At 45.0% G+C, this 18,566-nt stretch overlaps 1 protein-coding gene across 1 annotated transcript in view; it reads right to left on the reverse strand.

The window, feature by feature from the left end:
• CACNA2D3 (calcium channel, voltage-dependent, alpha 2/delta subunit 3) overlaps positions 1–18,566 on the reverse strand; it is a 764,442-nt gene that overhangs the window by 159,296 nt on the left and 586,580 nt on the right. The window contains exons 17-19 of the mRNA XM_004676565.2: positions 9,095–9,178; positions 1,372–1,443; positions 1,051–1,112 (exon numbers count right to left, since the gene is read on the reverse strand). Coding sequence (XP_004676622.1) covers positions 1,051–1,112; positions 1,372–1,443; positions 9,095–9,178 — 218 coding nt within the window. The remainder of the gene's footprint in view (positions 1–1,050; positions 1,113–1,371; positions 1,444–9,094; positions 9,179–18,566) is intronic.

Consider the following 18,566-nt stretch of genomic DNA (forward strand, 5'->3'; position numbering starts at 1 on the left):
TATGCCCTGACTGCACTAGCTACTATCTCCTTGCCCTACATTCAGCCAGAGATGGGTCTTTTCCACCTCTAGAGCTTGGGGCTTGGGAAAATGAACCCCTTCTCCAGGGCAAAATGCAAACTTCCATCCTCACATACTCAGAAGTGCATAGTGGAATTCATACTCCCACTGGCGAGATTTAAACATCTTTCTGTTTTTGCCATAGGTAAGAGACTGTGCTTTAAAAACACATTTGGCAAACCTACTTTGCAGCCACGGTTCCCTCAAGTGCTCTGGTTCCAAATGGAATGCACCCATGATCCCTGCAGTTAGGTGAAAACAGCGCTACAATTCAGCTCTCAGATTAGTCTATAGTCACTCAATTCTGTCACTTTTTTAGCTCTGTGCAGCACCAGCCCCACTGGAATAACTTTAACAAAAAGGGGTTTTGGTTTTGTTTTTTTTTTTTCTCACACTATTTAAAAGCAGCGGGAGATGTTAGAAGGCCACATACACATCTGAAAGCAGGCAAAAGGCAAAGTCGTTGTTCAGGACTGGTACAAAGAGAAATAACAGGATTCAAAGGTACACAAGCACAGAAGGACAGTTCAGAAAAATTAAAACGGAAACACAACATGTATGGATGGAGATGCTACCTCCGAGTTTGAAGGATTATTTTTTTTTTTTTTTTGGTTTTGGATTTTGGTTTTTTGGTCATGGAGATAAAAGGTGAAATGGAACTCACTAGGAAGCAAGTTAGATGGTTAAGGACCCTGGCAACCCTCTGAACTCGTCTCTCCACCCTTAGTTGGAACCCCCAAAGCTTATTTGCTCAGTAATGAGATGCAAAGCCATGACAAACTGTGAGTTCTCCTACATGAGCCTGAACCATCTTCCCCCTTCTGGAAAACAGAAACAAAAGCAGCCTGGGAAAAGCCTCCTCCTCACTCTTTCCAGCCTTTCGGCAGGGTGCTTGGTTATCTTCACATGATGAGCTCTGAGAGTCAGCAGGTTTTGTACAAACACAACTGATGGTCTGATGGAATGTCCATGTATTATGGTCAGCTCTACCTGAAAGGAGTACCCTTGATGTCTGTATAATAGTAGTCATTTGTCATCACCAAAACCCGTTTCTAGATTGAAAAAAAAAAAAAGTCATAGAGAAAAGAAAACATGGTTAGTCTGCTAGGTGAAGTTTCCAGAAATAAATAAAAATAAATGGACACACTATGATCAGGTTAACAGTACTACATGAATCTTGTTTGAGATAAGTAAAGACAAGAGAAAAATGATCTCAGCGAAAGATATTTATTCCAGATAGAGCTTTCAAAGCTAATTTTTCACAGTGGTTTGTTTTAAATTAAGCGGCAAGAATGTTTGAGAAAAATGTACCCCTTTGTCCACTGTCTTCTTCACCTCCATGGAAAACTTCCCAGTCTTTCGATTCACCATGGCGTTTCTTAACTGAAATGATAAAAGAAAAGTGGTGTTACTTCTTCCATGGGTTATCATGTCCTCTGGGCACCTTGCATCCCACAGCCTGGGCACATTCAGTGCTGGCAAAAATCTGAGGGCTGACAGGGCAGGTCTTTTCCCCCTCGAAGTATGGGTGCTTTTCTGGGAAGTCTGCATATTGCACTCAGTCCTGTAAAAGAGAGCCTCTCAGGAATCAGCTTGCAGTGTCTGCTGTGCAAGGGGAGAGAGGCTAAGAAAAGTGAAGAAATAATGACTTTTAAATTCAAAATGGAGTGCTGATATAAACCCCACGTAAACAGGTACAAATGGCCATGACTAAAAGCCCTTGTGATGCTGATGAACCCCAAGTCAGAAAAGGAAGCCAGGCTGACCCCAAGGCAGCTTGCAACAGCACTACAGAAGCACCACATTTCCAGGGACTAAGTTCCCTTCTCCCAAGCTACAACATCAGTTTCTCACAGAGGAATCATTTTTCAAAACATAATCAAGAAGAAGACGCTTTCCTATACAGTAGTTTTTTTGTTTTGTTTTGCTGGTTATTGTTGTTCTTTAAAGGCCAATCATTTAGAAGACAGCGATTAATTCCTCATAACATGATTCATCTTCGAATGCTCTCCGAGAATTCCGGACCAATGAACGGCCTCACCGGCTGACAGGCGGTGGACAGGGCGAGCCTGTGTCTGATTTTCTGAGGTCCCACCTAGGAGCACTGAGCCCCCCTGCCTCCCCCACCCCTGACTGACCTCCTCTAATTAAGAGTGGCCCTTCCAGGAGTTCAGAGAAGGACAGCAGACGCAGTGATGAAAGATGTGCCGTTGTGGGCACCGACGGGAGATGACGGGAAGGCCATTTAATGGAGTAGGAGCAAATGCTGGTTTGCCACAGCCTGTCAGGAAGGCTTTCCCAGCCCCAAGACTTGTGTGTTTTTTTTTCTTCTTTTCTTTTCTTTCTTTCTTTTTTTTAATCCTTTCCCCTCTTTTCTTCTTTGAGGAGCTTGAATAAGATCTGGCGATAGAAAACTGCAATGCTTGCAAGCAACCTAAATTTGATTCGGGGCTGTCTAGATTTGGGTTCACATTCCCATCTTTTGTGAGAGAGAGTAAAAGCATAATTTTTAGCTGGAGGCATGTATAAAATAAAACATATATTTTACTCTAGATATTTTTTAACAACACATAATGGGCATTTCTGGAAATATTTTCCCATTTTAACTTTTGTGGTTTTGGATGGGGAGAGCTGGTCCTAATTAAGTCTACTTTCTAACTTTTAAGAACGGCTCGATTTATCTTTAACGTGGTTTTCATTTTTCCTCTTTCTGGTGCCTGCCTAAAGCCATTTGGGACCTTCCCCTCTCACATTCCCCAGGCAAGTCAGAGATTAGGTAAGTCTCTCCACGCCTGTGTGCCACCCCACCCCCAGTAGCTCTGAACAATGGACTTTGGGGGCCAGGAGAGGCCAAGGCCCAGGTCACTGAGATTTTCTTGAGGCACATGTTTGGACAGTTATCCAGTCTTCCTTTTTTCTTCAACGACGATGAAAATGGATGACACTGCATGAACATCAACTTATGAGGCAGGACAGCACCGTAGTTAAAGAAATAGACTTTGTCGGGGCTTTGTGATCTGAAACTAGTCATGTGCCCCTGTGCCTCAGTTTCCTTTTCTGCAAGATGGAATTAGTGACAGCACCCACCTCACAGAGTAGGATAATGAGTTACTGCTTAGAAGAGTGCCTGCACATTTTAAGTGTTCCCTAAAATATATGCTGTCATCATCACTGCCATCATCATCATCATCATCCTTACTTTCCAGTAATGTCAAATCCCTCTCAGTGGCTCAAATCAGGATTCAGCTTGAGTTTGCTTGACAACCATGGCCATACTCTAAATCAGTTTTTGAAATGTGTTTTGACTATGAGCTGCAGAAAAATTACACGATGATGACCTTTGATAGATCCTATTTTAATGGACTTTATTGCCATAAATTGCTGTTCTAGAATAAACAAAATAGATTTTGTGACCTCCCCTGATCTGACCTGACTCAATTCCTGGACTTTAAAAATATGCTGCTCGGATTGGCCCTCCCTGGTGGCGCAGGGGGTTAAAGCACAACACTGAGAATCTAAAGCCGCTTCCGCATGAGTTCGATTCCCGCCTGCCCTGGAGGTGACCACATGGCGTGGCAGACCTCTCCTGACCTGCCCGCTGCTCGCCTCAGCAGTGTACTTCGTCCATCTGCCTGTTCTGCTCCCCACTCTGTCTCTGGTGAAGCCTCTCACCACCCCTGAGCCTCTGGCCTGTACCCCAGTTCTGTATGCACAAATAAATAAATCTTAAAAAAAAAAAAATGCTGCTTGGAATCACCTGTGAATGGGAGCAGAATGAAAAAGAGGCAGCCCAAGGTACAAAGGGAACTCAGGATATCAAGGTTCAAGTTTAACTGATGACACAGAGCACTGTCCTATGATCTCTCCATGGCTCAATTTCTTCATCTTTCCTTCATTCCATCAAAGGTGTTCCTGAGTGAGGACTCCCAAGCCCCAGAGAGCCTGTCAGGTGCTGTATTAACTATGCAGACTAGATTCTTATGAAACTCGGACAACAATAACAGCCTGTTTATTAAAACCTTTTAAACCCTTTAAAACCCTCAATTCATCTTATGAAGTACCATTCTTTCTCCTATTTTGCAAGTGGGGAAACTGAGACACAAGGTTGCTAAACTTGCTCAAGGTCGCACAGATCCTCTGCCCTTTAGCCCATTTTATCACCTTAGCTCTTAAATCAGAAGAAAGCATTTAAACATATTCATATAAACATGTATAACGCCAATATAATATATTAGTATTCCTGTTTGTTTTTTTTAAATCAAAGTATTTTAAAATTTGACTGTGTAACAGCCTGAGGATTTCACTTCCCAGCTCTCCCACAAACATGAGGAACTGTGGTGGGGGTGCTGATGGGAAGGTGGTTTCCTGTCTTTATTGTCAGAAAAGTATGGGATTTGGGGCTTTTTCAATAGACTACCCAGAAAGAATTGAGCATTTTGAGTCTAGAAATATCACTTTTCCATCTGAGAAGACTGAGGCTCGAAAAGGGGAGACTTGCCCCAAATCCTGTAATATGTCTGCATTACTAGCAGTTAGTCAAAGCAGAGGAGAGAGTGGTGCAGAGGAACACTATCGCTCCCAGCCAGGGCTGGAAGGGGCCACTAACAGTGGTGTCCACATACACCTAGAACTTGCCACTGCCTGTATTTTAGCACTGAGCAACAATGATGCCCTGGCAGAGGACGACGTCCAATACATATCGGTGGGTTTATACGTTAGAATATTATACAGTCATTAAAAATCCAGGTATATGATGTTCAACTTATACTTAGCCAGATAAAGCCCAAATAAACATCAATGATATATTTTTACTTTCCCCTATCATACATCATACATTTGCAAATGTAATGATGCAGTGGACGTTAAAGCAGCTTTCACCACAATGTAGTTGATAAAATAAAGGTCAAACACTTTTAAGTTGAAAATGGGTATGTGATTGGGCTCCTTGGTCTCCTTGAACCTCACTGATCCCAAGAATCCTGTGCTTCCAGGTAGAATTGCTTCCCCAGATGCCCTGAAGCATCTGTCCCTCTTATCTGCACCCTAAAGCTGAAGCAGTGAACTGGCCAGTCGAAGCACCCCTTTATTAACAACATGTAACAGTAAGTGGCCACACTTTCTGTTCCACTGGGAGCCTACAGCTAGCGCCTCCTCCTGTGTCACAGCTCACTAAGGAAGCTTCCCCCCACAGACACATTGATCACCTTAAATTTTGAGTATAATGACAAAATTACAGTTTGTCCTCTTAATGGTGGTTTGCATTATCTACATCAGAAAACAAGCCTCACCTTTCCCGGTGCACAAACAGGCTGCACTTGCAGGCCCCTAATGACATGCAATCTTGGCCAGGCCAACAGATTAAAGGGGACAGATAAAGCAGTGATAAACAAGTCTGTGATTCCCAAGCAAACATTCAACCAGAATGTGAACCAGACTTGGCCAAGAGCCTCTCTCTCTCTCTCTCTCTCTCTCTCTCTCAACTTTGGTGGTTGGCGCTTGGTGGTTTAGGGACACAGTCTTAAGCATGAGCTGCAGTGACATTGGAGTGGGTGTAGGAAACAAATTATAAGCCCAAAGGCATGTGCCTTTGGATCAGAGGTTTATAGGACTTTGGGAAGAAAGGACTCAGAGGCAACTTTCCATCTGGGTCATCCCAGGTAAGAAGAAAGTGAGTTCACTTAGGGCAGCAGAAAAAGGATGACGGTAGCAACAGAAGGACTTCAGCTGGACTTGAGGCAGAATCCAACGAGACAACACTGACCACCCCACCGTGTGGCATGCAGATCTTTGCCAACCCTATGCATCTTCTCTGTGCCCCAGAGGGGAGGAAAACACATAATCGTGGGGCACTGAGAGACTCTTCAATGATGGAGAACTTTGAAGCCATGCTTGCACTGTGACAGCAATTCCCTGCTCAGTTTCCTCATCTGTAAAGTGAGGAACAACTACTTCGTAGGACTGATATGAGGAAACAGTATCCTGGCACACTACTGACATGCAGGAAGAACGCAACATGTGGTAGTTAATATAACTTACATTAGCATTTTTTTTTGGTTTGTTCAAATAAGTGTTTACTGCACAAACTTTGGGAATAACAAAAAGGTAGTAGATATATAATAAAAACCATCCTTAACTCGTTCTGCCCTCTCTGGGAATTGATAATCCAAGGATAAACACTATTTCAAAGATAGTTTTCTCCCTAAGAAGTGATGATTAGGAGATCATCTCCTAAGAGACGGTGGTTCAGGCTGTGCTATGCATGACTTTTGCTTCCTTCCTGGCTCGTGAGCCCTCCGTAGCTCCGTCCTCCTCACTGTGTTGTTGACATCATGCCTAAATCATCCTGCAGCAGTCCCATTCATCTTCGAAATGATTCCTAATTTCCCACTTTTTTCCTTAGTTTAATTTTAACTAGTATATTTTGCAAGTGTTTTAATAGTACAGGCAGCCTCATGTCTTTTTTTTTTTGGAAGCACAGAGCTTACAGGGCTTGTTATGAATGAGGTCCTCAAACTAAGAAGCCCAGCTGCTGAGATAGGCTCTCTCCAAAGAAATTCTCTGCAGTGGGGCAGACATGTGCAGCTCGCCTCAGGGGCTTCTGCTTGTGCTGTCTTTCCCAGGTCTTGACCTAAAGGCTGCCTTCTGCTACCTTCCTGCAAACCTCCACAATGGGTATGTGGATGTGTGGAATCTTATGTAGACTTCTCAAAGATTCTGTATAGATTACAGAATTATCCAATCAATGAAGCTCAAATCCCTAGAGAAACAGTGAGATGAATTATCTCAATCAACAGTATTGATCATGAAGGAATTCAGTTTTTCAAATGCATCATGGCTCCCAAGGTGGTAAGACAGAGACCCAACTCAAGAGGCAAACAGAAGGAAGTCTGTGTAGAAGCAGAGCTTCAAAGCTGCTGGAGATGTGGGTGTTCTGAACATGGACATCCAGAAACCAGTAATGTAAGTGGGATAGAGGTGAAGAACATATGCACGGGGCTGGAGATTTGATATGCTGTCTGTCACTCTGATGAGAAAAGATGAGGCAAGGGCATAAACAGCATTTTCCAAGCCATCATTAGCAAAAGGAGATATTGGCTCACTGCCGATTAACAGAGGCCCAGGTGATGATTAGTGTGAGCTGGGAAATAAATCTCTTCAACTAACACACAAAAGAGAAGCGGGTGTCCACTCAGCACTAAGTAGCAGAGGCCATGCTTCCAGACCATGGGACTCTGAAGTCAGGAGGGGCATAATCAAGTTTGCCTTCCATATTAATTAAAGTGGAAATGGCAAAGGGATGGAGACCCATGTTGACAACAAGGTTCACGTCTTCTGGGAAAGAAAACAAAAGGGCCAGGAAAGTCAAAATAAAGTAACAGATGAAGTGAAAATTGAAGTAAAGCAAAAAACCATGGAACACATCTCTTGAAGATTCATGAGACAATTTAGCAACTGTTGAAGTTATGGGCCATTCATTAATGAGAAGGTTGCCTGAGGATTGACGATGATGAGTAATAACCATAAGAGCCAGCGCTCACCGAATGCTCACCATCTCCAAACCATGCAAGCACTTTTTTTTATCTTTCAGTAGATTAACATAATTAATATTCACATTACCCTTATGAGGTCAGAACTATTAATATCACACTCAGTTTATTGGGGAAATAAAAGAACAAAAAAACAAAACTGAAGTGCAGAGAGGATAGCTGTTTGCTTGAGGACTAGTAGCAGCAAATAATAGAGGGGGATCTGAACACAATCAGTCTGAGGACCGACTTGCCCACCTCAAACCCACACAGCCTGTTTCCTGGGGTGAACAAGTTGGAAAGGAGGAGATGTGTTTTGGCTACACTGCAACAAAGGGGACTTGCTCTTAGTCCTGAAAACACTGCTTAAAGAACAAAAGATAAAATGCTACTGGTGACTGAGCTGACAAAATTTTAAGCCATGGGCATGTCAGGAGAGAGTGGGAGTCACTTTCTATCAAACCAAGTTATTAGATTGAACTTGGGTTTAAAAAGACAGCGCAGGAAATAGGTTAAATTTATAAAACAGATACAACTTTTGCATTTTATAGGCAAGGGAGAAAATCAGAGATTTATGCTAGCTAGCTGAGACATCCAGGGAGCAGAGGATGTGAAGCGAGAAAAAGCCACCACAAGAGGACTATGACATGGACCATATTTCTGGAAGCATAGAATCAGGCTAAACTTTTCAAATGGCTCCCCTCAACATCCCTTAGGAAAGTGGGACAGTGAAGAATGGAAACAATGCTGACTCAACCAAGGGACTTCAGGAAGGCCTTCAGACAAAGAGAGAGACTGAGGACACAGAAATGTGGCCATGACACAGAGAAACCACAGAAAAAGTGAAGAGGCAGGATCCAGAGGGGAACACCTGGGAAGTTACGATTTAATTAAGGACAGTCTGCCTGGATTCACACAAAGGCAGCCGTGTCTAGCAAATCTGATTTATTGAGGAAGTAACAAGAAGACTGACGGGGTTAAATTGTGGGCATAAGGAAAGCTTTTGATACAGTACCAAAGGCTGAATCTGTGCAGGAAATAAGCATGTGAGCTATTGCAGTGTGGCCAGAGAAGAGGAAAAGGCTGGGGTGGCCCAGAGAAGGGAGCCTACAAGCAGGAGGAAAGTGGGTCTGTAAAGCTTGAGGCTGCTCTCTGAAGTCCGCGCTGTCCTGCCGGGTGGATCTCGGTCCAGAGGACAGCCAGCAAGACTCCTGCTCCTGTCTGGGCTCCCAAGAGCTGAGGTGCCACCAGCTGCACTAAGGATTCTGCATTGATCTGTTGCTCTGCTGAAGGGACCCGAGCCCACAGGGGACGGTTTCAGCAGACCTCACAGGGCACATGGTATGACTGGCTTGTCTACAAGCCCAACCAGGGGGGAGTTATATAAAGCGCCAAATGTGATAAAGGGGCCCATTGTCTCCCCATCCCTCCAGTGGCCTCTGGTGGGCTTCTTGACCAGCGCCTGGGCAGTCTTCAGACATGGAGCCAGTGCAGCCCCCATCACTTACCACATCATCTCGGTCTTCCCACTCCACCTCAGAGAGGTCAACACTACTGTAGTTAGGTTTCCTTCGCTTCTTTCCTTCTTCATACTAGCAGAAGGAAAAAAAAAAAAAGAAAAGAAAATGTTTCCATGAGATCATCCAAGGCAAGCCTTTATCTTCTCAAGTTCTGTTTCAAGATGGAGACCACGTGTGGGCAGATATTGGCTATAAGTCCAGCCGGGCAGCCTTTCTAGACGTTTTAATGGGTTTAAAGTCAAGGCCAGATGCCTGTAAACATTTACTCTTGAGCTGGGGAATGTACAGCCAACTCCTCGTTTGATATGAATTGACCTAGTGGACTCCTTAGTTTTCTATATGCCAGATGCAAAGCACATCTTGTTTCTTTCTCATATGGTATATGTGTAGAGTGGGATAGAATCTTCTCTACTCCAAAGCTCTAATGACTCACCGCTCCCTGACCCAAGAAAGGGTCATGTTCACCAAGAATCCAGTCATAGCCCACCTCTCTGCTCACTAGTTCTCCCACGCTGGTCTCCTGTCTCAAATCTAGCCCATTCTCCTTGGCTAGGGAACAAGAGCATGGAGCTCCACGGTTGGCTTCAATCTCCTGGTAACATTTTGCAGACACAGAGCCTTTTCCTTGTTAGCCTACTGGCCATGGCAGAACTGAGCTATGTGATCATTTTTACCTGGAGTAGATGTGGGCACTGGGAATCACTGCCAGATTTAGTAGCCATTAGGGCATTTCTCTGGAAAAGCTGATGAGTGCATTAATAACTGGGGAAGTGGGTTTACTTTTTCCTCCTAAATCACTGGTGTTAGTCAGCCAGATAAATTGCCTACTATTTTATCTACCGGACGGTGTCTGGACTTTCATGTGTCTTGGGCCTTTAAAAGTTGGTTGTTGGGATGTTTATAATGTGGAAAAGTCTGCCCTCTACTGCAGGCTAAGCATATGCAACCCCCTTACAAGTTCTAAGATATGGTTAATGGAACTTTGGGGAAAAATATACATGTGGATAGCATTTTTTCCTTTGGTTTCTAAGGCACTTATCTTTCAATTTACCTGCTGAGACAGTGTCACCCTAAGGGCTGCGAGAACTCAAAGCCACGGTTACCATTTTGGACCCTGTGTGACTACAACGGAGTAGCACTGGCTACGGCCAACCAGTGCTGAGCACACTGGCAGTGAAGACTATCACCACCAGGGAACCAAGCAGGCCTCAAAGGGTCCCCCATGGGTTCCAGCGAAGAGGGACCACACAAGGCAGATCTCCATTTGTGGCAGACTGAGCAGACCAAGTGTTCCTCCAGCCCTCTCCTCTCCACTCTGGCTGCTCTCAAGGACTCCCAGACTCTTGACATGCTCCACGCCTACCCAGGGAAGGCTGCTTGCCTCACGTGGGCACTGGGCTTGACTGCCTTGGTCAACGGTGCTTCCACTCATTTCTCTCATGTTTCCAAATAACACTCATTCATGGTCAGTTTTATGACATCAGATCCACTCCAGATGAAGAGGAAGGGAAGTTATTCCCCCAGAAGCTGCTCTAAATGATAGCAGACCTGCAGTTGGATGCTATTATGGAAAGTTCCTGTGTGAGTGGAAGCTCCAGCCCTTGAGAGAACCAGGCTGGTGCTGATCAGGCAGCACAGGAACCAGGCCTGTGGGGCTGCCACCCAGATCTTGCAGAGAGAAGGTGTGATGAGGGAGGGGTGCACAATGCTAAGATTCGGTTTGGGTCCCTGAGAAGCTAGAGTCACATATTCTTGGGCCCCCATGACCTATTCCAACATACTCCCAAGTCCCATTTTAGTATCATTACAGAGACACTCACCTTCTGACCTGAACAGATAGAACTTTCCAAATTTCTCGCCTATCCTAATGCTAGGTCTAAACCATCTTGGAGGTGGGGGTTGGAGGAGTTCTTTAGCCACTTCAAACAGATTCTTAATTCACTTTTCTTTTTCTTTTTTTCTTTTTTTAAATTTACACATATAGTACTGGGGTACAGACCAGCAGTGCAGGGGTGGTGAGCAGATTTACCTGAGACAGAGTAGGGAGCAGAACAGACAGATCGACAAAATAGACTGCAGAGAGGAGCAGCTGGTAAGACAGGAGAGGTCTGCTGAGCCATGTGGATCACCTCTGGGGCTAGGGATTGAACTCACACTCAAGTGGCTGAGGTTAGCTTGCAGTGCTGCACCCTAACCCGACGTTCCACCAGGGAGGGCCTCTTTATTTATTTTTCAACATATATTAATCAGACAGATACCTAGTAAGTGCAAGCTACCAAGAATCTAAAGTCAATTACATAATACTTCATTCTTTTCCAAGTACTTGTTTGAAGTTTATTGCTCTTATTTCTGCTTCCATAAGACCAATTTATTGTTCTTCATGTGTATGGGAAAATGGGCTCTAAACACAAATAGAAAAATAAATAAGATCATACAGCCAGTAAGGGGGTAGACACCCCATCTATTACAAATCTCTGACCAAACTTTCATATCTAAGCCTCATATCATTCCAATCACTGCAAAGGATTAGAATGGTCCAGAGCACCAAGTGTTTCTGCAACCTCAGGAAGAGTGCCCACCTACATTGGTTAAAAGAAGAGAGCACAGTGGTCCTGCTACATACTAGGCTTGTGACCTTGAACAAGGCACCCAGCAGCTCCAAATGTCCTTTTCTCAGCTGCAAAATGGGAAAAACCACTATATATTCATAGTAAAGTTTAGTTGAGAGGAGTAACTACATAAGTATATAGAATGGCAAGAATCAGACAGCATAGGATAAATCCTTAATACATAGCTAGTATGGCTCCCGAGAGGTGTCATCTGCTTGGTGAAGACACAGGTTTGTCATACACAGTTGGGAATATTTCATTTCCTTGAAATGAAGGTGACCCATTTAGTAACTTTCCAGGTCATTGCTCGACAAATTATGGGCAGGCAGGAAATGTTTGTTAAAGATAATTCTGGTGGTACCTTATACACCAAGAGTTTTGTCCTTAGTACCAACTTGGGACTCAAGATTCTCCTGCCAGAGAGATACATCCATGTGCCTAAGAACCAAAGTCCTTTTAGATGGTATCTGGCAAAAGTGGAACTCCTAAAGACCCCTTAGATCACTACTTAACATTCTTGGATGTATTTCTTCATTGAAAAAAAAAAAAAATCTGGCCATCCCTCCCTGGTGGTGCAGCAGCAGGTTAAAACACAACACTAAGAAGCTAAAGCCACTTCATCATGAGTTTGATCCCCTTCCCCAGAGGTGATTCACATGGTGTAGCAGACCTCTCCTGACCTGTCCGCTGCTCCCCTCAGCAGTGTACTTTGTCAGTCAGCCTGTTCTGCTCCTCATTGTCTCTAGTGAATCTTCTCACCGCCCCTGCACCTCTGGCCTGTACCCCAGTTCTGTAATGCATAAATAAATAAATCTTTTAAAAAAATAAATCCCTGGAGAATGCATCAGATTATTGGTATTTAAACCATTCGAAGTGATCAGAGAAGGAGAGAAAGAACGTGTCTCAGTGAACTGGACGATGAGCTACCACATTCCATATCACAGCATATTCCTGTAATTTTATTTTATTGAAAGAAACTAATGGGGCTATGCCTGAGACAGTTACACTCCTGGATGCTTCATGTGCCAATCTCTCCTCCCTGTCCTTTTTCAAGACTGTCATAAAGCCAACTTGGGTTCCAGGCATAAGCAATCAACAGAGTTCCAGTGTGTACTGATCTACTGCTTTCATTTTTGCCTTTTAAGTGGATACTTCCAACATATAGTTCCAGTGAAATGTTTGCAAATGCTGGGGCTTAGCGATGATTTAAGAATATGTGCTTTGCAAAACACCTCCTTGCTAATCCAAGTTGATGACTGCATACAGTGTGCTGGTCTCCTATACCTGCCGCCCTGGAGAGGACAAACATGAGGTCACAGCGTGGGAGAGTGTCAGGAAAAGACATACACTCTTGCATCTCAGACTCCAAGGTCGGATTTCCCCTCTCCCATGGGATTCGGCCTGGGACAAACCCCAGGTCTCCCAGCTCTCTCCCTCTTCCCCTACGTGAGGATCTCGTTACTGGGCTGAGGCATCGTATATGGCATTTGTTAGTGTATCTATAATCTGTAACTTCCTTTGAAAATGTGATTAACGAATTGCAAACGGTTTCCAAAGGTTTATAAACAGATACTTTAAGAGCCACAGGTAGGTTTGTAGTTTTTGGTGCCTGTTTTATGAAAAAAATATGTGCGGGAGAATTTAATAAGGAAAGATATTCTCTGCTATGAAATACTTTGAGGTGGAGTTTCAAATAAAGGCCAGATGTGAACACACAATCCAGCCTGTGGCCTAGGAGGATGGGACCAGGAGGGCACCCATGTAGGAGCAAGCGGGACCCAAGCAGCGGAACACTACAATGCCAACCTTCCCAGCCACACATAATTGTCTCCATCTAAGTGCTCTTTTTCCTCACAGACTGGCTTTGGAAACCTATGGAGGGGCGAAGGTAATGGCCACATTCACCCTGGCTTGTAAAAACCCAAAACAGCTTCTCTTTTTCTGTGTTCTTTTGGAAAGATCCAGAGGAAATCAGCTACATGTATCCATGCAGCCTCTGTGAAGCGTATTTTGTGTGTGCTAATGACTGATAAACTCTGCTATTCCAAGCCGCCAACAGGAAGGAAGGACATGGGATTAGGAGGCCCACACCGAGGAAGGAAGAAATCTTGCCCAAAGCTAATGCCATCTGGAGAGAGGCATGGCCACGGCCGGAAGCCAGCTATTGTTGGGGCAGATGTTTCTCTCCTGAGCAGCCAGGCACTTTGCCTCACATTCCTTCACCTTCACTGCCTCCTCCAAGGCACAGCATCTCCTCTTGTCTCAGAGGTCAGAGTGGCAGTTTTGGGAGAAGGAAAGGTGGCAGGTCTTCTCCCCTCCACATGCAAGAGAACAAAGTGCTAACTGTGGGTGTACAGGCTCCTTTCATGTTAGACAAGAGCAGGACACTTGATGGCCTTGGGCAATGGGTCTACATCACGAGCCATGACCAGGAAAAGTGGGGCTGAGGGCACCGACTGACATACTTTGCGCCCCTAAGACTGATGAGTGGATTACCATGTTAATAAGATTGGCGTCATGGTGGGGTCGGGAGTGTATCAGGGGACTCACCCTCCCTAAATTCAGCCCTAAATTCAGCATTGAGTTTGACCCAACATTTCCCCTGTTAATAAAAAGACCAGGATTTGCTCTTGAGCAGCGTCCTGCACCCTACAGTCTGCTCCAGCACTTCTGTTTCTCTTCTTTATCAGGGTGCTATTGCTGACGCAATAGCTTTATTCCTTTGCTTCTTCCTTCAGTTATTCCTCATTTGTTTACCCTCACATGCAAAATACTGTTGGATACTACCTATTTATCAGGCCCTGAGTTAGGTCCAGGTGGGCCGGGGGAAAGTAGAGAAGCTATTCAGGGAGAGTAAGCTCCATCCCTCCAGACACAGTCCTAATTCACCATTAGTGAAGCAGGCCTCTTGGGAGAGTGGTGAAAGCCAGGGCTTCAGGTTAGGCCTACGAGTCTGACTGAGTCTTCATCCAGGGCTGGTGCAGTTCACCGAGCCCCACGATGCTCTCTGTAAAAAGGAGGTACCACCTTCAGCTCACAGGGCCTCAGTGGCAAGCAAAAGGTATAACTAGGGTTGCACCGAAACCATGACTTGAACAGGCTCGTGAGCACAGTCACTGGGCCGGCACTCACATTTGTTTGTCTCTCTACTGGCTGCTGACTTAGGAGATGCGGCAGCCTCTCCCAGCTCATACTGGAAGAGAACACTCACAGGATAGAAGGCTCTGAATAGTACTGTTTGGTTTGGTGGTCATATCTCAAGGTCAAACACAAGGGGTCTCAAACAAGGTGGTCCCCTGGCCTGGCAGAACTGGGGGGGAGAGAAGTTTCTCTTCCCCTAGAATTTGCAAGTCAAGGTCTTTGATGATGAGATCACACATGTGGGGCTTCAGGGAAGGTGCTCCCCAGGTAGAGGAGTCCCCTGCCTTGTGTCAGCCATCCCTCCCCACTACGGTGGAAACAGTTTGAGTGTTTGCTGGTTTTGTTCAGTATCCATGTAATAATGCCTCCCTGTAGAAAATTTGGAAAGTAATAAAAAGTACAAAAAGTGAAAATAAATATCACTCTCACTAGCAGTGTGCTGGGACTGCCACTTGAATCCTACTATCTTTCCCAGAGGGAAGGACTTTGAAGCAGTCACTGAATTTCTAAGTTCATTGTTTCTCCAACAAGGAATTTATAAAATGTAGCAACCGATCTGTTCTGCTTTCCAACTGACTGCCTTTAGCAAAAACAACAACAACAACAACAAAACACAAATGTTTTCTGCTGGCCAGTTTCCCTCACCTTCTATCATTCTTCATGAAGAGCAAGCACAGTACACATCTTGTTTGATTCTCACATCTCCATGGGAGGGATAATGGCTTCAGGAGCCAGAAAGTACAGAGCCCCAGGACGCAGCCATCAGTGACTTATTAATACAAAGGGGCATCAAGAACTGAACTCATCTCTGCTTGGTGTCTGACCCCATGCTCTTCATCACCCTCGCCCCTGCCTCTCCTCAGGAGGCCTCCTCGGTAAGTCAGGTGCTCAGCTCAAAAGCCACTAGGCTGGGACGGCACGTAGCAGGCATATGCATGGGGGCAGATCCACTTTGGGTGCCAAATTCCGCCATCTATTCATGTCTGTTAACATCTGACTCACCTGGGCTGCCCTGAAACTCACCTTGATGGCTGGGGATGCGGGAATCGACTTGGACTAGGGACAATTACCATGTGCCTCGCCAGTACAGGGAGCTCGGGTCCTGCCCCAGGCCCGGGAGACAATACCTTCTTTATACAATGCCCAAGAACCAATATCCTACCCTGGGCCTTAGAGAAGACAGGTAGAGCCTGACAATATCATCGTAGCTAAGAATTCCATCAAAACCATGCTGTCCCCTTTGGGTGCGTGACCCCACAGGAGCCCAGACTTTTCTAGATAAGATACATGACCGGATGACGTTGACATTATGCCAAGGGAGGGATTTCAATGAGTGTATTTGGAAATGAAATCCATCAAGTTCAAGGGAAGATGAGAAGCCCAGATACACGGAAGGGAAACAGGGCCACGAGGGTGTGTCAGAAAGCAGCCGGAAGGAGGGAGAGAGGCAACAGGGCATGTCCAGACGACAAGTCTTTTGCTTTTTCTAAAAGGTACCGTGCTTGTATTAATTAATGTTTTTAAGTGTCTCGAGATGAAAAGTTCTACGTGCTCTCTTTAGTATGATTACAAAATCCTTTTGATCGCTGTAAAAATAAAACAGCTTTGGTATTTTTTTAAAAAACAACAATTAACAGGCCGCTTTGAAAACTCAAATGACCTTTATCTTAATCAGTGTCCCAAGTCGTCATGAGTCACGCGCTGTGTGTGGGGAGGAGGTGGCTCAGCCCCACTGCGGGTCTTTGTAGGTCAAATGCAGCTTACTGCACCGCGGCTGGATTTAAGTTCCCATTGTCAAAAAAAGCCAGTCTATCTTGTAGCGCCAATCTAGTCATAAAGAGCAAAAGTATGGAGTGTTTGGGGTGCCAGCAAAGGTTACAGGAAGAGGGGACTTGAGAGTAGGCAACAGAGTGAGACTCCAGGCTGCTGACCCAGGAAAATGGGAGACTCAAAGGAAAACCCATCGCTCAGCATAGAGGAAAGACGTGAATAAACACTACAGTGGCCAAATACAGGCCACATGGGCAGCTGCGGCAGGGATCACCAATCACTTCCGACAAACCCCCTGGTAAGCTGGCCTGAGCAAAGTTAGAGCAAGATACCTCCAGAAGGAATTAGAAGCCACTATAGCTTAGCAGTAGAGCATTTGACGACAGAAGGAATTTTGTTTCAAGTTGCACCGTGTGCTTGAGCACAGACATGTGCATATTCCCAAGCCAATTTCATGTAAGGATTCCCCATCCACTGAGTGGTTGGGAGACGGCATCAAGAGTCAAGTGGCGGCAGTGGTGGAGAGTACATTCTGTGACCTTAGATAAGTAACTTTATATTTTGTATTTGCGGAACTTTATTAGCATTATTACTTTGAACAGTTAACTACATCAGAAAGCTGTGGTTTCATTTTTGAAACTGCAAAGGCAATGAATTTCCTCCTGCTCTGTTGAGATTGGAAACTAGAGTCAACGGATAGTGGGACAGAATGAGCCCTCCGATGATGCCTCAGCTAACCACTCACAGCAAGTGAGCTCTCTACTTCTGACCTCAGTTACTCACGTGGGTACATTGCCCTCAGTCACGCACTGGGAAAAGGACTCTCAAGCTTCTGCTTGCAGGTTGGTGAGCAGGACAGAGAGGCCTTTCAACCTCAAGACTTTTGAGCTAAATGATGCACAGGGCAGGAAGTGACAATGAATTTGCAAGAGAAGTACATGAAAAGATGAAGAAAAAAGGGGAAAGAATCGTTCCTTGCAAGGCAACGGCTGCCACCCTTGATTCTGGTTGATGCCCATAAGGGTTTCAGCCTCCAATTCCTTAGCCTTCATCAAATGTGTCTGTGAGTATGTACATACGTGTGCAGTTTTAGTTAGGGAGATGTTTCATTGGATAGCTTTATTTTGTTTTTCTCTTTCTGCTAATTTTAAAAAGGTTTTGTGAAAACAAAGAAGACAAGAAGGGACCCATCTTTGTGGCTACATCTTTCATCAACGTTTCTCTGATCCTTCCAGATAGAGTGCCTCTCCCTTCTCATGGGGGTCCTTGGTCTGCACCTCCCCTGGGGACATGGGGCTTTAGAGCATACACATGCATGCGATCCTCTTTCCAACCATCTGTCCACTGGGTTCATGACTTAGCAAAATATTTAGTTTTCATTTTTTTATGTATGAGTTTCAATTCTATTAATATATCTAGTCAAATGTTTCTGGAAGCATGCTGGTCTGAATTGTCCCAAGAGACTGCTGCACAGGAAAACCAAAAGTCCAGTGGGAGGCTGACTGAGTCCTCTGGGTCTTATATTTGCCTGTGATCATGGAGACGTGGGCAGGGGTTGGAACAGGCCAGTATAACTGGAGAAGAGGCCAGTGGGCCAGCATAGCAACTAGAGCTCATCAATCACAGCTATTCCTTCTAGCTCGTGTTTTCGTGAAATTGAATCACATTCTCTATCCTTTTACCACCAACTTGGTGTTAGCCATCACGTTCCCTCTTCCTTTGATGGCATCAAGTGCCTCCTTCCTGAACTCTACTCCTGCACTCCATTCTCCAGGGTCCAAATAAAATCACATTACTGATTGTCCTGAAATTCTTGTGCCTCCTGACGCCTGATAGGATGATGACAATATTCCAGAATGTCACAAGTTCCCACCATTCTGCCTCTGCTTTCTGCTCTGGCCTCTCCTCACAGCTTTCCTCCCTCCCCCGCCCCGTACCAC

This window comes from Condylura cristata, unplaced genomic scaffold (assembly GCF_000260355.1).
Source record: "Condylura cristata isolate star-nosed mole 26May11 unplaced genomic scaffold, ConCri1.0 scaffold00004, whole genome shotgun sequence".
NCBI classification, from domain to species: domain Eukaryota; kingdom Metazoa; phylum Chordata; class Mammalia; order Eulipotyphla; family Talpidae; genus Condylura; species Condylura cristata.